The 21,104-nt window shown below is 44.3% G+C and overlaps 4 protein-coding genes across 4 annotated transcripts; 2 read left to right on the forward strand and 2 right to left on the reverse strand.

The window, feature by feature from the left end:
- Positions 1–740: 740 nt before the first annotated feature.
- Positions 741–3,003, forward strand: LOC105101997 (cytochrome c oxidase subunit 6A1, mitochondrial). Its single transcript, XM_010995266.3, has 3 exons — positions 741–894; positions 1,045–1,187; positions 2,731–3,003. Exons 1-3 carry the CDS (start codon positions 795–797, stop codon positions 2,812–2,814), a joined length of 327 nt encoding a protein of 108 aa, XP_010993568.1. The 5' UTR covers positions 741–794; the 3' UTR covers positions 2,815–3,003.
- A 359-nt stretch (positions 3,004–3,362) lies between these two features.
- On the reverse strand, positions 3,363–6,217 carry TRIAP1 (TP53 regulated inhibitor of apoptosis 1). Its single transcript, XM_010995265.3, has 2 exons — positions 6,032–6,217; positions 3,363–5,131 (listed from the first exon to the last, which is right to left on the reverse strand). Exons 1-2 carry the CDS (start codon positions 6,215–6,217, stop codon positions 5,048–5,050), a joined length of 270 nt encoding a protein of 89 aa, XP_010993567.3. The 3' UTR covers positions 3,363–5,047.
- Positions 6,218–6,259: 42 nt separating this feature from the next.
- GATC (glutamyl-tRNA amidotransferase subunit C) lies at positions 6,260–13,913 on the forward strand. The gene is made up of 4 exons (XM_031442782.2): positions 6,260–6,367; positions 6,461–6,633; positions 11,581–11,684; positions 13,235–13,913. Exons 1-4 carry the CDS (start codon positions 6,281–6,283, stop codon positions 13,288–13,290), a joined length of 420 nt encoding a protein of 139 aa, XP_031298642.1. The 5' UTR covers positions 6,260–6,280; the 3' UTR covers positions 13,291–13,913.
- A 549-nt stretch (positions 13,914–14,462) lies between these two features.
- On the reverse strand, positions 14,463–21,057 carry SRSF9 (serine and arginine rich splicing factor 9). Its single transcript, XM_010995262.3, has 4 exons — positions 20,751–21,057; positions 18,166–18,326; positions 16,487–16,659; positions 14,463–14,953 (listed from the first exon to the last, which is right to left on the reverse strand). The coding sequence occupies exons 1-4, from the start codon at positions 20,936–20,938 to the stop codon at positions 14,810–14,812; spliced, it is 666 nt and encodes a 221-aa protein (XP_010993564.3). The 5' UTR covers positions 20,939–21,057; the 3' UTR covers positions 14,463–14,809.
- Positions 21,058–21,104: the final 47 nt, after the last annotated feature.

Consider the following 21,104-nt stretch of genomic DNA (forward strand, 5'->3'; position numbering starts at 1 on the left):
AGCAGGTGCAGTTTTTGTGGGGAAAGGATTCATATCTTTCATTACATTCTTAAAGGAGCCTATGATCAAAAAGTTTACTTTCATTTTATCTTATGTATCTATTTTTTAACTTAAAAAATTTTTAGATGAGTAGAAGGAAGAAAAAAGAAATGAATGGTGGGCAAGAAGTGTAGAGATAAAAAATAACATGCCAATTTTTGTTACCCGTCGCTATTCATTCATTAACTCACCCATTTATTCATTCAACAAATTTGTGTTGAGCACTTGCTACTCGCCAGGTACGATTCCAGAGTCTGGGAATGCTGCAATGGCAAACTCTTTGTCTCCTCTGATGGAATATAAACTCTCTGATGCCGACAAAATAATAATGATGATGACAGTTATTATGTCCAGGTGCCATGAAAAAAATAGCGTAGTCAGAGGATGGGGAGGAGGGGAGATGGCATTTTAGAACGCTATTGGTGTTTTGTGCTCAGAACCTCCTGTTGCTGTGCATGGACTTCAACGAAGGGAGTGATCCCAGATGCCAGGGTGTCCTCCGCAAACCTTTCTTCTCCGCTTAACCTCACCAGGGTGCTGAGCTTAAGGAGAAGGGAGGGCACGGGGAAATGCAGCATGCACGCTCCCTCCAGCTCCACGGCTTGGAGCTCTCGAATTCGGCCAGGAGGACAGTGCGCAGGCTCCTTGGATTAAAAGGCGCTGCCCAATAGGAACTTCCTTTTGAGATTGTGGTCCCGCCCCTACAGCACATCCTTCCGTTTCCGCTTCCGGCGTTGCGGAGATCCAGGTCGAAGATGGCGGCGGTTGCGTCCCGGGTTTCTGGCCTGCTAGGTCGTTCCCGGCTGCAATTGCGGCGGCCTATGTCGAGTGGCGCCCACGGCGAGGAGGGCTCAGGTACTGGACCTGGGGTCGCGGGGCGGGTCTCAGTCCCACTCGAGCGAGGGTAGGCAGGACCGTGACCTTGGTTTGAAGCCTTGGGGGAGGGAGGTGAGACCCGGGCGGGTCCCCGCTCGCTGGGCCTGAGGGTTTGTGCCCCCTCCTCAGCTCGCATGTGGAAGGCCCTCACCTACTTCGTGGCGCTCCCCGGGGTCGGAGTGAGCATGCTGAACGTCTTCCTGAAATCGCACCACGGAGAGGAGGAGAGGCCCGAGTTCATCGCTTACCCCCATCTCCGCGTCAGGTCCAAGGTACCCCTGCAGTCTCTTCTAGTGTCTGTTCACCTTTCATTCAAAATGCCCTAGTTCTTCATTCTCTAAAAGCGTCGAAGCCGGGTGTGTTGTTTCTCCTTTAATCCTCCCAAACATTTTTATTTTATTTTCTCCGGTTTTACGGGAGGGAAACTTGAGACTCTGGTGTCATGTCTGAAGTTTTCTTCATTGTCATACGATAAGTGTCCTTTAGCTTTCCTTTCCCTGAGTCATTCCACCTTTTGCCCTCTGATACTGTACAGTTGTCGGTTGTACAAAACTTGGAGGTTTGAGGAACTCTTAAGACTTTCAGAATCGGAAGGTGGTTCACCTTTCTAAGATCTGGGCATCTGGTATCTATTAGCAGCTAATGAAGAGACTGACAGCATCTATTCCTCACCTCTATGCTAGTTACCGTCCCAACTATTTCATTCTTTCGCTACTGATGCAAATATAATCATTTGTTTTCTTGCTGTAACTATTTTTAGAAAGAGCACTTTAATAATTGATTTTTTTAAATGATTTTTTTGGAGGGGTGAGAGGGAGGTAATTAGATTTGTTTGTTTAAGAGGAGGTACTGGAGATTGAACCCAGGACCCCATGCTTGCTAGGCAAGTGGTCTACCACTTGAGCTACACCCTCCCCCACTGTTCTTTTGTTTGTTTTTTTAAACGGAGGTACTGGAGGTACTGGGGATTGAAGCCAGGCCAGGACCTCGTGCATTCTAAGCAATGTGCTCTACCACTGAGCTATACCCACCTCCCCCTAGAAACTGATTCTTTAATATTACCTCACTCAGCCCAGGTAGGACTGTCCTCACGGAAACTTAACCTCAATTCTTAGATTCAGACAGAATCTTTGAGCCCCCACCCCCACCCCGGTACAATAGAATTAGAAGGCACACAGCAAGGTTTCTTAACCTCAGTATTGTTGACATTTAGAGTTGGGTTAATTCTTGTTTGGGTGAGGGGCTGTCCTGTAAATTATGGGATGTTTAGCAGCATCCTATCCACTAGGTGACAGTAGTACTGCCTCTCTCCCCAAGATGTCTCCAGATGTTGGCCTGTGTCCCTAGAGGGGCAAAATCATCCTGGGTTGGAAACCACTGCCCTAGAGTAATGCTTTTCAATAGTAGCGTGCAAAATAAATGAGAGTAAGTTGCAGTTTCCAATCCAGAGAGTTGTTTCAGGTCCAGGAGCCTGCATTTAAGTAAGCATCTCCTCCCCTGTACTCACCTCTACCATTCTGATGGGGGACAGGTGATGGAAGGATTACACTTTCAGAAACACATCACTGATATACAGTTACCAGGGAGAGGCTTCTGAGTAATGAACTTGAGCTTGCTTTTCCTACGGTCTAATGTACGGGCTCTCCTGTAATTTATAAGAGCTCCCTTAAGTTATGGGAGGACTGAAATATGTCAGCAGTTAAAGGACCAATTTCCATTTTGTTTTTAATGTATTACCCTATTTTAAGCAGCTTGTGGCAGTGCTATTTCGGAACTATTTTCTGGAATTGCCTAATTGACGTGTTCACTCCACAGCCCTTTCCCTGGGGAGATGGTAACCATACCCTATTCCATAACCCTCATGTGAATCCGCTTCCAACTGGCTATGAAGATGAATGAAGAGAACCCGGACCACTACCCAGTGGGGACCACAGCACTGGTTTGGACCATTACTCTGCACACATGGACCAGAAAAGTGTATGGGACCTTAAGCTCACCTTGTATCCAGTGATGACCATTATACTGATCTTCCGTCCCTTTGCTTATAGCAGGAGATGGCTTAAATAAATAACTTAGTCGTGAGCTGAAGTTGCATTCCTTGGTGTTTTTCCCTCAGAAATTAGCATGAATGTTATTTCTGTTTCTGCAGTGAAGATCTGTGGCTGCTGTTTCAGGTACAGTTCAGACCTCTGATTAACAGTGTACCAGGCCTGTCCTTGATTTCTTGTGCCTGAAGTTTAGTAAAGCAGAGACTATAAGTAGATCTAATTTAGGGTCAAAATTGGGTCCTGGCAGACTCTGGATGGCAAAGACACCAGCCTTTGCTGCAGAATACTCCCTATAGTCAGATAATTTTTTCCATAGGTGTCAAGTTCTCATCTTGGGTCATTAATCAGCAGCCTAAAGGCTGGAAGGAAGTTTTGGAGAAATAAAGGCAGTATGACACATTTCTGCATGTAGTACAGGCTTTATTGGTTTCTGGAATTAAAACCTTCCTGTAGCCATAAGATTTAGGAGAAACAATAGTAATAGTTACAAACTCACTGTTAAAGAGCAATTAAGATTTTCCTCTTCACAGTTTAAAACCTTTGAAGTAGCTGATAGTTGGATATAACAATCAGAAAAAATTATTCCTTCATTAGCAATTACAGTAATATTTGTTTTATTCTCAAGGCTCAACCAGACATTTTTGTGGTAAGATTCGAGAGGCTATATATAAGGTTTTGACTGGCTTGTGGCCAGTCTTATTTCAGGACAGATATACTTAACTCCAGGTTTCTCCCTCAGCTGCATTCCAAATATCTTTAGTATAATGGACCTTAACCTGTCAAAATAATCAATGTAAAATGTATTATAATGACATTAAGGGCTGGTCACGTTAAATATGAAATTCTTAATTGATGAAGTGAAGAGGAGATAATAGAATCGAGGCCTTCTGTAAGTCAAGTTTCATACTATATAGGCACATAAAAAACAGAACCAAATCATTCAAGATTTGCAGTTGTAGAGACTACATGACATTCTAAAAGTACGTAGGTGCTCACCTCATTCTGACTTTTTGTGTGTGTGCCAGTATGTAAACTTCTAAAGAAGGTATTTGTGTAGCTTATTGTGGAAATTTTAGAAATCAATGAGGTTTCCAACTGCTGTACCATACTACCTAGCTTAGGTAAACCTTCATTTTTAAATCATAAAAACATGTAAAACTCTCCCCGGTGTCTACATGGGATATGTGGAATTACAGGGTGATAACTTCCATAAAGTGCACTGAGTTCCAGGGGCAAATAATAGAAATTTATTCCAGCTTCATAATTACAGACATTACAGGGCAGGGGGAGCAGACAAGGAAAATAAAGCAAACTTTTCTCTCCCCCATTTAACCAGATGCAGCATTTTGGCATTTTTATGACATACAAGTTAACTTAACTCATCAACTTAGGGTGAAAGCTGGCAACAGCAAGTCTTTGCAATATAAGATAATCCTCCATAGCTACTCCAAGGATCTTAATTTCTGAACTACAGTATGAGCTATGAAAGTATGGTGCTCACTGCAGAATTCTTGAAGCTTTCACATCTTAGTGAGATCTGACACTATTTGTTAAGGCAGGGAACTGTTAAAAGCTGTCTTCCTCTAGGTTAACCCAGTCCACCAGCAATCTTAACAGTTAAGTTACTATATAAAAGTAAAACTCTGCTCCCAAGCATTATTGAAAATGTGCTGGGAACCTTTTCCAGAGCATAAGCTCCCTGAGAGAAAAGAGATCCTAAGCAGTTGCTTCCATGGACAATAACTCCAGTACAGTGTACATGTCCTTTGCAGCATAACTCAAGAGGTCGGGAAACTTGCTCATCCTGACAAGCTTATCAGGTATTTTAAAAACTCATCACAGGCCAAGTATTGCAACCACAATCCTAAATGATCACATTATTTAGCACGTTGAGTTTCTGCAGAGATGCCAAAGCCAGAAATCTCAAAGCAAAGAGTGACAGTTCATTAACAGTGAAAAATATCAATGAGGAAACTGCTCCCTCCTAAACTCATCAAATGGATCGCTTCACAGCTTTAATTGACACAATCCAGAGTTCTCAATTTCCTGATTCGAGGAGTCCATTTTCAAGGTGACTGTCAAGGTCAAGAAGAGCTTTCAGGCTTTTCTTTGCCATGGCCCATGAACTCCAGTCCTTCAATGGGAATCTCCTTCTCCTTTATTGCTTTCTAATGGGAGAATAAAACACATGATAAAGATCTACATGAAGCCTGAAGGCCAAACTTTATAAATATAATAGTACAAAAGTAAATCTGGACCATAAAGATTCCCAAACGTGATTCAGACCCCATACTTTTCAACACAAATATGATTAAGAAGAAATTAACGTAAGAACAGAGAGATTGGAAAGAATCAAAATTAAGAAATGGAATTTAAACAGTGTCACCACTCTACAGTGACAGACACAAGTTGAAATCCGTTCCAGGACTTGCTGGCTATGTAACTGAGCAAGTCTCACTTTGCTATCTGTATAGGGGATAAAGACATCTTGGAATTATTCTGAGGATGTTTTTTAAGTTAACTAATTGGGAGTGCCTTGCGCAGGCTATTCTTACAATTCAAAACAGTTTCACGTTCATTGGGCTGGAATGAAAATTTCCGAATTAGCCTAGAGAGAAAATAAGTCAATGAAGGGATTGTAACAAAACGAGACCCTCCATGATGTCTAATAGGCCAGCGAGGCTAACACCCCGCGACTCGCCCGTCAGCAACAGTGGAAAAGTACACCACCGCAAACCAAGGAAACTTGATTCTAGTGACCTTCGACTAATCCCTTCCTATTTCTGGCCGTGAGTGTTCCATGCATAAAATATGAATAAGTATGCCCACGTTGAAAGTTCAGGTTGAGCACCAAATGAACCAAAGAATGTTACTGGGCTCCATAAAAAGTAAAACGCTGCAAAAATAATTAACTTTGTTGTTCGAGAGATACCAGGCAGCCCTGGTGGTGATGGCAGGCGAGAGAACTACCACAGGTCTCCCTGAGGCTTTTCTTCACCCTGCCCGTCCCAACCCCCTTAAGACACGACGCATGTGGCCGGGGACGCGGGGCTCGGGCCGCAGCTCACCTGAACACACTGCTGGTAGCGCTTGAAGAGGTCAGTGCACGGGTCCCCGGAGCCGTCCCCCTTGAGGAACTTCTCGGCAAACCAGCGATTGAAGCACTGGTCGTACTCGCGCTTCATGTCGGTGCAAGCCTCCCCAACGCTGTTCATGGCGGCGGCGGCGGCGGCGGCGGCGCTCTCGGATGGCATCACTTTTAAACGCGTCGCTCGGCTTTACGAGAGGACGCACTACGGAGGCCGAGAAGGAGAGGGATGTGGGCGCGGGCTGCGTGCCTGGGCCTTCGGGCTTCGGCGGCGGCCCGGCGCCGGGGCTTCACCTCCGCTGGGGCGGATCCTCAGGTAAAGGCCGGGGCTCCCGGGCGGGTGCTGAAGCGGGGCGGGAGGCGGAGCAGGCCCCACCCGTGACCCACACCGTCCGCCTCATCCCCCCAGGGAAGTGGCCGGGTCACGGCCGAGCTGATCGAGCACCTGGAGCGGCTCGCTCTTGTGGACTTCGGCAGCCAGGAGGCCGTGGCGCGGCTGGAGAAAGCCATCGCCTTTGCCGACCGGCTCCGCGCCGTGGACACGGACGGGGTGGAGCCCATGGAGTCAGTCCTGGAGGACAGGTAAGCTCGCGGCTGCGGCCCTCAAAGCCTGGCCTGTGGCGCCTTCGCTACCAGTTAAGGTGGAGATTAGTGTCTCATTTCACGAAGGGGAAAAGAGCATTAGCGTGGTAAAAGAACTTGCCCCCCGTCACCCCGCGGGTAGGTGCTTTCACTCTTTCTCTTATTCATTATGGATCCTGTCCCTCCCTTTGAAATTCTCGAGGCCTCCCAGTGTAACTGGGAACAAAATCCGAACTGCTAAGCTTCACCTTTGAGGCCCAGCTTCCTAGAGTCCCTCCCTAACTTTCCATTCCCACATAATATTCGTATCACTCCAGTCACACTGGCTTCCCTCACTGTTTCTCCAACACGCCGGATGCGTTCCCTCTCTAGGATCTTTGCACTTGCTGTTCCTGTCTTCTTGGCTGGTTTTAGCCTCTCCTGACCAAATACCCTCTCCCCTTCCAGTCACTAACTCCTTATCCTCTTGGGTTTTTTTCTAATATTTTTCTTGATTATCTTATTTTTGTTGATGTTGTACTGTTTCTTGTTATTAGAACGTGAGCTCATGTCTGACTTGCTTACTGCTGGATTTCTGCCTCAAAAATTTTAAATGCACATATTTTCTGACCTAGCAGTTCCCTATGGAAATCTGTGAAAGTGCTTAATGATGTGTGCGCAAGCGTCCAGGGTTTGCAAATCTGCTTATAATACAAAACAACAGAAAAGAAACAAACAAACAAAAAAACCCAGAAACAGTCTTTCTTGGCTAAATACCTCACCATACACTGGAATATTTGGCAATTAAAAATAATGAAATTATATATGCTGATATAGAAAGGTCTCCAAGATGTACTTAATAAAAAAGGCAAAGTTCAGGACATCGTATGTGATATTATTGATACTTTATTTATGTGTAATCTATTTTATATATTCTGGTGTATGCATTAAGTTTTGTTTTGTTCCTTGAAAGGGCATGCAAGAAACTGTTAACAATGTTAATGTTAAAGAAAGTGGAAATGCAGAGGGAAGTTCTAACTTTTCCTTTTATACTTAGCACTCAAAAACACAAATAAGAGAGCAGAGAAATAACCCAAGTAGTGAAGTCGTGTCGTGTAATGCAATAGAGGGGGCAGGTCATTGACAAAGCAGCCTGTGAATACTGTTCTTAAAGGGTGCAACTTCTACCCACCTCTACCAGTTGTTGCCAAATCTTAATACATTTAAAAAGAGACTGTATTTTTTGAAAAGCAGACTTGTTTGCTGTTTGGGACTACAATTTCTTAGGAAGGGTGGGTATGTAGTTCATAAAGATAGGGGCAGTCTACAACTCTGTCCTAGCCTTTTCCTGATGGAATTAAAACAAAAAAAAAAAAAACAAAAAACTACTACAGGTGGGAGTAGCTGCCATTAATGCTGGTAGGAGATCCACCTCCTCTGTAACTATAGCCTTCGTGTAAAGTGCTTGCTAGCCTCATGGTCTCACTCCAGTCTTTGATTTCTTCATATCCTCTATTTTGTAAAGTGATGCTTAAGTCTAGGGAGGTTAACCAATTTGTCCAAAGTTACGGTGTTTCAAAACAAATCTGGTATCATTCTCCTACCCAAGCCCTTGAGATGGCTCCCCGGTGCTCTTTAGACTAAGGAGGAAACTTTCACCTCACCTAGGAGGCATCATTTAACCACACCCCTGCCCACTTCTTCAAGACAGTGATTCCTCAGAGCTCTCCATTCTTTAGCCTTCTTAGAATTCTGGCCTCTTGTTTTTACTGCCCCTTCATCCCACCCACTTCTCTTTTTTGCCTACTTAACCTCCTTTCTTTAGATTTCAGCTGCCACTTCCTTAAGGAAGTTTCATTCTTTTATATTCGAGTCGGGTTCCCTTTCAGGACCTGTGGCTCACATGGTATTTAAAAGAGCCGTAAGCATATTTTTATACATCTGTTTAAGTGATCTTTGATTCTCTGCCCCTCTCCTGCTGCTCATCTTCTTCTAACACTGAGCACTCAGTAAATGTTTGTTGAATATTCTTTACTAATATCTACGGGAAAGGGAATAAAAGTGCAAAGAGGAGTCAGTTTCCTCAGTCATCTAGAGGTTAACTATAAAGAAATGCAACTGTTACTCAGGGAAGTCTGTGGAAAGGTTGAAGAGGGATTTGGATCCAGTCATTGGAATAGTGACCTGGTATTCAATGATTTACAGTCTTGCCATAAATTAGGAAACCAGTAGGGTAATGATTCCATTTCAAATGTGTGACATTTGTAGGATTTTCGTGTTTTGGACATACTGCCTTCACTGACATTTGAAATGGAACCTAGTTAAGTCAAGTGTTAAAAGGGTTTTAGGTGATAGTCACACTAGCTATAAAGGCCTTGACTGGCTAATAGAAATCTCTTGGCACATTAATAACTCGTCACTTGTTTTGAGCTAAAAAGTATTAGTGTGCTTACATACCAGGCACTAAGATTTTATATGCATTATATCTGTTATCAGATACAATCCTGAAAGGTAAATACTATTATCCTTTTATGATGAAGATGAAGAAACTAAGGCTCAGGAAGGTTGTTACCCTCGACAAAGTTCCACAGGTAGTAAGAGGAGAATCCAAGACTTGGAACTCAGAGCTGCTCTCAAATACTGCTCTAGCTATGCCACCTCAAGTCGGCCTTTAGAAACTTTATTCTTTTTCATCTCAAATCCAGAGACTGACTCAGATGATGGCATCTCTGATTGCAGTCACATACTTCAATCCTTAGGATGTCCCTCAGAACCTTATTTACCAAATCAATTAGCTCTCAATTCCAGTCTGCATGAAACTAGAAATAAATGGAAAGACTTGTAGATGGAAGTAGAGTGGCGCCAGAGAAACAACTCCTGGCAGCCTGATTCCAGGGAAGAGGCAGAAAGAAACAAAAACAGCGGCAGAACTGTCCCAATGGTCAGCGCGAGGGCCGGCAGAGGCGCTTCTTCCTCCATGCGGCTGCAGTGCTTTCCACTGTTAAATTAACTACTGCATTTCCCACAGTTACTGGTTTCAGTGCCTTGTCTGTGAGCTTTAGAGGGCAGGGATTTCTAATTCACTGCTGGAAACTTTCTCAACCAGGGTTTTTCATCTGAAGGAGAACACAGAACGATCACGTTACTATTTTTCAATTCTGCGAAGGATGGTACGTAACTATTAGCCCAGATGCACAGAAGTTGATTAAAACGTTATCTGGACCAAATTCAACAGTTCTACAATAGTAGAACCCTGACTGAGAAAGGTGGGGTGAGGCAGACATTGTCAGTAATTGACAAGCACCTGAAGAGCTCATCTGGTCCTGTTTGGCATTTTATGCATGATTTCAAGGTCAAGAAAAGTTAAGTGACTTGCCAAGTGAGGGGTCTGCTTGGTGTGCCACCCTTACAGAGACCCTGGGCTTAGTAGCCTACGATTCATAGAAAGGTGTGGATTTAGTCTAGAAACGACTCCATCTCAAACAGTAATTAGGTGGAAATGCGTGACATTTAGAGGTGGATTTCGGTTTAGAAATGTCACTTACACAGGAAACCTGATTACCAAATGAGTGAACAAATCAACTGCTACCCACTGCTGGGAAGCAGTAGTCTTTAACCACCTGTTGGCTGCAGCAGTCATATTCCATCAAAATCTCCAAGTGCCCAGGAACAAGTAGCAGCTTCCAGTCCCTAGGGACCAGGCAGGTCATGCATGAGGACCCAGGTTAAGTGCACAGGTGTTCTCCGAGTGAGGGGGGACTGAGGTGTGCTTGGGGTAGATAGACTTTCCGAAAGGAGCGGGTGGTATTTAGTGCCCACCTCTTCCTGCCATGAGAACGCAGGCCCAGCACTGTCAGATCTCCGTGAACATTATTCCACTTAATATTCCCAGCAATTCTCTGAAGCCTTATACAGATAATGAAAGTGATAACATGGAAAGGCTGCGTAACTTGCATACAGGCCATGTGGCTCTAGCATTTGAATTCAGCTGTGACTCTGGAGCCCAAGCTCTTAGCCATTTTGTTACACTGCCCAACAGAAATATAAACTCCAGAAAGTTCAGTGGTCACCTTTACAGGTGATTTTTAATTTTTTTTCTTCTTTTTCCTTCTAATGATTTTTATTTTTGTTCTCCAAGTTTCCTTAAATGTGCATGAATGCCCAATCCTTGTATGGTTTAAAAAAAAATCTAGTGCAGCTTTCACTTTTTTGGCAAGAAACTTAAGGTCTGGAAAGATCATACTTGTTCAGGGCCACACAGTTAAGACAGTGCCAGATCCTGAGAGTCCAGCTTGCCACTCTTTGTACCATGAGTGTTTATCATGTCTCTTCCTAGGCTGCGTGCCACAAGAGAAATAAAAAACAATCCTTTCAGAAAAGAATCGTGATAAGTCGGCCCTCTACGCAGCCTTTACCCAGATGTTCATGTCACATCCTTGGCCCCATTGTCCCAGGAGGCTTGGCCCTCAGGCTGTGTCTGGCTCAAAGCACAAAGAGCCTGGCTGCTCCCCTATCAGTGACTGAGCAGACTACTTATTTTTCAGCCCAAGTATCTGGAACAGGCTCAGGCCTCTTCTCATGGACTTTTAAAGCTTAAAATAGTGAATCCCCATACATATGTTCAACCCATGTTTCACTAGTTTGTCACCTGGATACTTTAATGAAGCCAGTAGGCCCTGGGAAGAGTGGGAGTTTACCTCTCTCCACCAAAGCAACTTACCTATAGTAATCATCAAAAATATTTACTGAACGTATCAATCCTGAGGAATTACCACTTACCTCACAGGGTTTTGGGGAGAATCTATAAACTGTAGGCTGTTATTTGGTCTACTGTTGAACATCGCTCCTCCATCTTTGAGCAGTGACCCTAACTCCAGAATATGCTGCTCCCTTGTCCCGTTCTTGACCCTCTCCACTCATCCCTAGAAGCTGGTCTGAGGCAGTAACCTTAAGCTTCTGGTTTTGTAGATGTCTGTACTTGCGATCTGACAATGTGGTAGAAGGCAACTGTGTTGAAGAACTACTACAAAACTCCCATCGAGTTGTGGAGGAGTATTTTGTGGCCCCCCCAGGTATGTGTTGCCCAAAATGGTTTAACAGACTGTCCCACAGTAAATTAAGAAGGTACTAGGAACTGTGAGGCCCAAATTTGCTATGTGAAAGCACTCTGACAAGTATGATGTGGGTATCAGATGAAGGCGGTCAAAAGATAACAAACTTCAAGATAAATTAAGTCCTAGGGATATAATGTATAGCATGGTCACCTTATATAGAAATACTGTATTGTATATTTGAAAGTTGATAATAGAGATCTTAAAAATCCTCACAAGGGGAAAAATTATAATGGATGTTAATCTTATTATGGTAATCGTTTTGCAGTATATACATGTATCAAATCATTATGTTGCATACCTTAAACTTATACAATATTATATGTCAATTATATCTCAATAAAACTGGAAATAATAATTCTTTAAAAGCCACATGTATTAACAATGAAAAAAATATAACATACATACAGGTGGCAGTAGACTCCATGGGTCACAGTCACTTCTAGGGACAGCGGCAGATCTGGAGCTCAAGCTCAGCCTAAGGGGGCAGCTGGCATGTGCTACTTCTCATTCAGCACCAGGCAGGAATGAGAGCCCATTTTCCAAGAGAACCTAGAAATCTGGCATTTTGTGTGTTATTTCCCATATTTTAAGTGTTGAGAACTAATGCAACTAAAAAATGAAATACCATGCAAATATAATATACCTGCAAGCCAGATGCATCCTGTGAGTCATCAGTTAGCAACCCCTAGTGTGGAGATTTGCATCTTTAAACCTCACTGTAACTATTTTAAATGGAAGCTTGAAAGAAAACTCTGGGTCAGTGATGAAACTCAGACCTTAAGTGGGTTGAACTGTTATCTCCTCTACAGGTAGGTGAGTCCTCAGAGCTCCTGCACCCTTCTGGACATTTGGGGATGGGAGTAGCCTGAGCACTCAGGTAGATGGCTTTCCAAGTGCCAACTTCAAGTTCAGGAGATCCCCTCAGAGAAGAACCATTCTGAGCAGCCTCCAGAGACAAACATCAGCCCTCCAGCTCAGGGATTAACTCTTTGATCAAGTCTAACCAACCAGTTAAAGGAAAGCTCTGGTTGAAGCAAGGATGGGAAGGAACGCTAAAAAATTTGTGAATTCAGCTCTTAATCATGCCTCTGATTAACTAAACTACCTCAGTTAACTGTAGAGAGAAATAAGATTTTATAATCTCTCAATCTCAAGAGTCTGATAGTTGCTGTTTCAGCAAACATATTCATTGATCATATGCTAGTTCTCAAATAGAACTTTGTGTCAGACTTTGCTTCTTGGGAGAAACTGAGTTCGCAGTCTCCTCTCCTACATTCATATAAATGACTGGCCAACCTGTCTCTGCTCCTTACTGAAGTGTGCATTAATTAGGCATCACTCAGAACTGTGATTCTTTCAGATACTCATAGTTACAGAAACAGGATAGTAGCTACACATTTCTATTGCTTATTTTTCATGACAAACTATGTGATAAGTTAGCTCAGTTTGGAGCCAATTGGGAAGCAAGTTCAGCTATAACATTCTTTTTTGTTACTGTTTTCAAACAGGTAATATCTCTTGGTCAAAGCTGGATGAAAAAGGCCCTTCTCACACCGCTGAGTAGCTATTCTGGGGAGGGGTGCTTTATGAACACATGGAAGTGCACTGACTGTTTCGTTATTATAAACACTAATGTTCCCACTTCCTCCAGTCATCTGAAAAAAAAGCTGATGGTTAAGTATTTTTTAGTAACTATCTCTTCTGAAGACAACTGGGAAAGATCTAGCAAAAACAAGGCAATGAGTTCCTGATGCCAATGGAAGTAGGTGTTGCCATTCCCAAGGAAATGGATCAAGTATTTACTCACAGGCTGTTCAGTGTGAAAGACTTTAACCCCTCCCCATGAGACTGTCTACCAAACTGCATTTAAGTGAATTTTTCTATTTATGTAACTGCTAGACATTGCATCTGATCACTATGTGACAACCTGAGCTGTCATTTTTAGGTGCTTTTTCTGTCAACTTGAGCAGCCTTTTATCTTTACTGAACACATTTGAATTCATTCCTGGGTACCCACTTTGTTCCAAGTAGAAGGCTGACTTTCTGCTAAGGTAACAGGGGTAGGGAGGCAACTTTGGGAGGTGATGGATATATTTATGGCCTTCATAGTTATGATTTCATGTGTATACTTAACCCCAAAGTCACTGACTTGTAAACATTAAATAAGTATAGCTTTTTACGGGTCAACCATACTTCAATAAAGTGTTTTGGGTTGGGGGGGTGGCTGGGGATAGCCCTGAGCCTGCAACAAAGTGGGCCCCCTGCCCCATGATTACTGAATTGAACAGAATCCAAGATAGTGGGGTTTGGTTCAGGGTTGGTTTTTAAAGCTCTGATACCAAGGACAAATGAGACAGATTTAGGAGTGAAAGAGATAGTACCAGAATTTAGAGGGTTTTTTTTTTCTGTATGTTGGTGTCCACTTTAAAGTCAGTTTTGAGTCTTCCCATTCCCTTCCCCTATCTGCAAAGCTCCCTTTTGCTTTAAAAGCTGCATCTTCTTCTTTAAAGCTGCTTGCTTTACATGGTTGCCCTTGAATTGTAAGAGAACCCTGAACCTGCCCTTGGGATTGAAGTTCTCAAACCACCATCAGAGCAATTATCTTTATCCCCTAGATAAAATAATCTACTCCTGCTTCTTACCCATTGGGTGTAAAGTGCTGCTACCACTTGATTTTTTTTATTAGTGTGCCTATATGGTGAAATCTATAAACGTAATCAAGGACAACCACACGTGTCAATTACTAAACGTTAAAATATATTTCTAAACAGAATGGGCCGACTCAGTCACAGTAACTGCTGATCTCCATAGAAGAGCAACCCACAAAGACACAGCACTGATTTTTTTCCCATAATCAGGGGTGAAAAATATACAACTTGTTTCTGAACCAAAACCACAATTTCTGCAGTTAAAAATGTTTCACTGCTAATATGGCCCTGGTAGAAATTATGTAGTTTTATTTCCTTTAAAAAAAAATTTAAAAAATTTCCTAAGACACTAAGTCATCAATCTGGAATGTAGATTCTGAGCACAAAGCAGCTCAGTTCACCTAAAAAATAAAGAAAAAATTCCCATCACCTGTCTCAGTAGGGTCTGAAAGGAGAGAAGTAGTGTGGGGAACCCCTGCTTTGGTATGGAGAGTCACGGCCCCTTGACCCAGACCGAGACCGTGAGTAGCCATAGCTGGTGCTTCTCTCTGGATAAACTCGGATGTAGGAAGTTTCACCCTGAAATTCAAACAAAAAATTAAAGGAAAAAATAAGACCCAGAAGAATAAAGCACACCACCACTAACATGGCTGCCTAACTGATAGTTCTACGGCTTGCTTGGCACAATGCTACCTCATTCAACCCTCACAGCGGTGCAGGAGGTAGATAATCTTACTTGTCCACTTCAAGAATGAGGAAAACTAAGTACCATCTGCCCAAGGTGACACAAATAATAAATGGCAACTCGATTACATGGTAAATAAATACTAGCTACTACTGTTAACATACCTGAATTACTGCCACTCACTCTCAGAATCTGAGAACTGAAAAGGATCTCAGAGGTCATAAACACAGTTCAGTCCCCTGCCACCTCACATATGCATCTTTCGATAGGCACCCATGGAAGGAGCTAACGTGTATTCAACACCTTCCAGGTGTCAGGACCTGGACTAGATGCTTAACTATCTTCATAATTAAGCTTCCTGGCAAGTCTTGTAAGACAGTGCTATTATTGTGACTATTTTGCATATGGAGGAACCAGGGCTCAGAGTAGCTTAGCTAAGATTTTAACAAGCAGCAGAGTCATGTCCAGGCTGGCCTGTCTCCAGGCACTTTGTCCTCAGCCAACATTCTCAGATCTAAAGATGCTAAGATGAAAGAAGCCAGATGCTTCTTTCCTCAGTGAAGTTAGTAATGTGATTTACTCTTACTGGGGCCCTACTTTGCAGCATAACTGAGGATCAGGTGCTGTTTTGTTTCTGCTCCAAATTCAAGTCTTAGAGGATAGGACTGAGCAAAAGCATTGTTTAGCCATGCAGTCTCCAAGCCATAAAGTTAGGGAATTATATGAATCCTTAGAAAAAGAAACAGGCCCAGAAAGAAATTCATGTCTCCAGACATCCCTAAACCCCATAGCAAGTTAGGATAGGATAACCAGAAAAAAAATGTCCAACTGGTGGTCTGGTATCTGGTCTTGATGGTATCAAAGGAACAATCACCATCTGAATTAGACTGAGACCCAAAGCAGCAGCCACCTTCTTGAAAGGAAGGACATCAAAAGCTGAGTCCCCAGGGTGAGGTAATGAACCACAAGAAAATGCCAAGGGCTCCAGTGACACTAACTCCTGCACCGCTTCAGGAAAGGCACAGTGAAGTGACAGTTCTGCAGTACTCAGAAGGGCTGAGACGAAGAGGCTGGCCTGCAGAGCCAGGATTAGACCCAGAGGAGGGAGAGCCATAATGAGGTTTGTGGAGGGACACTGCAGAGTAAGCCAGGTGTGAAAAGGGTGTTATCACAGAATAGCTCACCACATTATGACAGACTGCACAGGTATTCTCTCCGGGTTAAAAATACCATGACTGCAGACTCCTCTCTGTTATGACCCTGAAGGGCTTAGGCATGATGACTTCCTTGGCTTTGTCCACTTAAGACAGATCTTTAATGGTACTGTGCGGTCATCAAATGCAAACGCATGGCCTGTTGCTACTTCTGCCAGGTCAGCTTCAGGTGGAGTGCTCTGGGTACAAGCTCAACAGAAGGTGGGGACCCACCTCATGAGAGCGGAATTTGGTGTCATCCAGTTTACGCAGGGCATATTCCATATCTTCTTTTCTGAGATATTCAACCATCCCCATTCCATCTTTCTGCACATCTGCGTAACAGACGTCCCCAGCTTCTCGCATGTGATCCTTCAGGTCCTGCCAGCTGCCTGATGGAGGGAGTCCTAGGCACGGAGAACGTAAGAGAAGAGGCCACATCCTTCATCCATGTTAACTGCCTGTTAAGAGCCATCAAGACCTAGGGTCCCTTCTTCATCAATCACTACTCTTAAATCCTGAGGGTCCTCATATCACAAATCTTGATAAGGGACACAAAACCAGAGAAAAGCACTAAAGTACGTGTGGTAAACCACCATAAGAAGCTGGGCCTAGGCTAAGTTTCCAGAGACCAAGCCTTTTCAACAAAGCAAGAAGTCCATCCCACTACAGGTTTAGTATCTCTAAGAATTCAGAGCTTCTCTTTCTTTGTGCTTCATAATTAATAACAAACTCCCAAGGCTTTGAGTTCTAATTTTTTCCATTATGAAATTTATCAGTACCAATTATTTCTTGCCTGACTGGGTTCCCAGGACACGGGAACTTTGAAACCATCCAGTAAGATAACCAAAGTGTAACTGAAGTAACACAACAAAAACCTCAAGTTTCTTGTAGGTAAGAATGACTGACAAACTAGACAAAGTACCTCTTAAAAGATCACCAACATTCTTCAATACAGTAGGGGAAAAGGTAAGACTCAGACGCTAAAACTAGTCGGGAGTCATACAACCCTACCTGATGTCATGAAAGGGAAATGTGCTCCTGCTCTCAAAGGCTGTGTTTACCGCTCACAGCTCAGGACTGCAGCCATTTCCTAATAGTTTTCTAAGCAGGATTTCAGAGCAGCATGGAGAGAAAAAAAGATATGTATGACATCCTGAAGGAGGGAATAGAGTTCTGGGGTTAAAAAATTACAAGGGACACAGATAGGCAGATACTGACAGTATCACTCTTAAGCACCACGGGAGTCTGCTGTGATTGTATGACATTCATGTCTAAGAAGGTGCGAGGTTCCTCAATACATTTCACTCCACCAGGGCCCTAAAACAGCCCGGTAACATTGCGTGCAGAAGGCCCCAGCCCCAGGTCTTTACCAGTGTGTTAACTATTTCAAAAAGATGCATAAACCTCTGAGCTTAGCATTTCATCACTTGTCAACACTAGACATTTCATTCTATACTTTGCAATACAATCCCTAAGACTCCAAGTTGTTTGTTTTCTACATAATTCCAAAACCACCATAAAATCTGGCCTATTTTAGGATTCAAGGATGGGTAATATGTTCAGATCTGGTTCCTGGAATGTCTTTCTAGCAAGTCTGATAGCAGGGCACATTCCAAAAGAAAATGTCTTTAGAATTCCAGCTCAAGGGATTTTATCATCATCTTCCCTTTCAACACTAGAAAACTCCTTTATAAGAAGCAAGTTTATGTTCTACCAAGGCTGCACTATCAGTACAATTTCATTGGTAAGGTACCTGCCTCACTGGTAGAGCTTCAGACTGTCACTGCACGTAGGCTATTGAAAAGGAAACCCCACATATCCCATGCACTAAAGAATAACATCTCTTGGAGGTCAGACTCTGTGCTAAGTATTTTACATGCATTATCTCATTCAGTTTGAAAGGAACATACCTGAAACAAGAACTCGGAAATCAGATCTTCTTGTAGGAGGCCCATTCCTTCCACCACGGGGCCACCCACCCCGACCTCCATAAGTCCTGGGGAACTCCACACGAAGCCGACATTGGCCATAATCATAACCGTTCCTTCCATAAATTGCATCCTCAGCATCTCTGCAAAGAAAAGTTTGGAGTTAGTGCTGCTCAGGAAGGCAGAATGACTTCCCCATGAGGGGCATGAATAACAAGTATAAAAAGGAAACTTTGAGTGAGGAAAAAAAACCCCAAAGCTTGATACCCTACTGCTTTGGTTTGAAAACCTTTAATGATACTGGGATAGAACTTTATAGCTGTCACACACAGCGTTCTCTAGGTATGAAATGATAATGAATAAATAAATAGATTACTTATAAGAGGTCTAATTCAGATGAAAATAAACTGTTGACAGATGATTGATTTTGCCAAGGAAAGTGTTTTTCTAACCGTGGTGAGCTGTTTCTCAAAATGCACACCACACACTACTCCTTTAATACTCTCCCTCAAGGCCTAGTACCATCAAGTCTATAGAAAGAAAAACCCATTTAAGAAGAGGGAAAGAGATAAAAGCTCAAAAGACAAATGCAAATTAGTGTTTTGTGAGGAATATGGGATTCCCTCAAGTGTACCTTTTCAGCATGGTTTGGAGGACTAAGTTGTCAAAACCACTCAGGGCAATTTCACCGAAAGAGGTAAATATCCAATAAAGTAATACTTTTAGTCTTCCCTAGGGCTCTAGGAGAGTTAGGAATGCCAAGTCGCTCCTCCAGTATTGATGGGAGAAAGAATGCCCTCAGAGGTTGGGAGCACAAGCAGAGCTGAAAACATACTAATGAAGGCATCATTCACTTGTCACAGGCGCATAATCGTTTACCAAGATTCTAGTCACAGGATTAAAAGCAACAAGGACCACGTCCAGTTCAACCCTAGCTATGTTCATAATACAGAGGAAGAGTGGCAGAACTGCAAGAGTTTACGAGCAGCCTATGAACACAAACTGACCTCAGTTCAAATCGTTCTTTGGCTACTTACTAGTAGTTTCTCTGGGTAAGTATTTGATCAAGATTTTTACATCTCTAAATGTGAGAAACCTTGTCTCACAGGGTTTTTGTAAGGATTAACTAAGACACTGTGTGCGCAGTGCTTTGCTTGAAACTTGGCATCTAGTGGTATGAAAAGATAGCTCTTCTATTATGAAAGGAATGAAGGACGAGATGACAATGTAGCATATCACACAGCAAGTTTGTATTTGAAAGGGCAGAACAGGGGGGTTCAAATCCTATCTTCCCTTAGTAGCCTTCTGTTATCAATTCTAAATCCTCAGTTTCCTTATCCATAAAATGTGGTTAACGGTGCCTACCTTACAAGTTGTTGAAAATGCTAAATGATACATAGCATGATACATGACACATAACAACTAGGACTGTTATCTAATTAATAGTGGCGCAACCTTTTCCAGTTTAGGTGTGAAAACGCCTAGTTCCATTTCTGAGGCAAATGGCAAAACGCTAGGAATGAGCTCTGTCAAGAGTCTTCAACCATCAAAGCCTCAGGGTGCTTCCTGTCTCCCCATCCTCAGAGGCTCTCCTTGCCTGTACAACCACACCAGATGGGCAAGACACCTCAGGGTCAGTCCTTGCAGTGAAGCCCGAAGGTCGCAGACCAGGCAAAGCGCCCCCTGAGACGATGCTGGAAAACAGAGAGCAGGCTCCTATTTACCCCAAGTGTAGTAACCAGCACAGCGAGATGGCTTCTAAGAACCACCAACCGCAGTTTTGAAAGTTCCCAGCCTTTTCCGGCCCAAGGGTCGACCCTCTTCGCAAAATCACAAAGACTCCTTCAAGCCGGTTTTGGGGGTTTTGGGTTTCGGGATGGAGAGCTTCCAAATCCTTGGGGCCCTTAGCAGCTAGCGGCGCTTCCTTCACTAGATTAAGAGTGAACTCAGAGAGCCCTCCAGACTGTTTTAGAAGTTTTCCCAAATCCCTGATGCTTTTTATAAGAAAAAGCCCCGGCATTTTGAGGCGGGGCGCGCGTGGATGGAGGGAGACCTGTTCCATCACAGAGACCCCTTTCTGCGCTCCAAAGGCACCCACATCCCTGCACTGCGCGCCCCGCCAACGGCGGGTTCCAGCTGGGGGAGGGGTGGGCTGGGAAGGCGACCGACCACTTCTTCTCCTCACCGAGTCCTCTCCCGGGCCGGCTCAGGGGCCAAGCTTCCCAAGCCCTGCATCACTTCCCCCGAAGAGTGCCTGTCCAGCCGTGAGGGAAGGAATGGGCATCTGTACCATCCCAGAGGCCGGTCTGCGCGGGGTTGGGCCCTCCTAAGGCCCAGCTTTTGTGTTTTTAAGTAAAGTAAAAAAATAATAATAGAGGAAGTGACGACGGAGCAAAGGACGGCCCGGAGCCCCGCGGTGAGAGGAGGCCTCAGCCTCCACCCGGGGGCGCCGTGAGGGGTCTGCGGCGAGGGGGGAGGGGAGGCCGCGGAAAGGGAGGGGGAAGAGGACGGGAGAAGGCGGGGGCCCGGGGCCTCGGGTCCGCGGTCTGGTGGCGCGGGAGCCTCACCGGGGGTCCTCGAAGCGCACGAAGGCGAAGGGCACGAGGCCGTGCCGGTTCTTGAGCTCGATCTCGCGGATGCGGCCGTACTTGTAGAACAGGTCCTCCAAGTCCTTCTCGCGCACGTCGGTCGGAAGGTTCCCCACGTAGATGCGCCCGTCGCCCTCGCCGCCGCGCTCGTCCGCCCAGCCCGACATCCGCACCGCCCGACGCCGCGGGCCCGCCGCAGCCCACGCCGCCGCCGCCGCCGCCGCCGCCGCCTCAGCCGGGGTCCCCCCACAGCGTCCCCGCGGGCTCGGAGGCGCTCAGCCGCACAGCATTGTGGGAACGGGAGCGGAAGCGAGGGGGTCGGAGGAAGCAAAA

The sequence above is a fragment of the Camelus dromedarius genome, chromosome 31, assembly GCF_036321535.1.
Source record: "Camelus dromedarius isolate mCamDro1 chromosome 31, mCamDro1.pat, whole genome shotgun sequence".
Classification (NCBI taxonomy): domain Eukaryota; kingdom Metazoa; phylum Chordata; class Mammalia; order Artiodactyla; family Camelidae; genus Camelus; species Camelus dromedarius.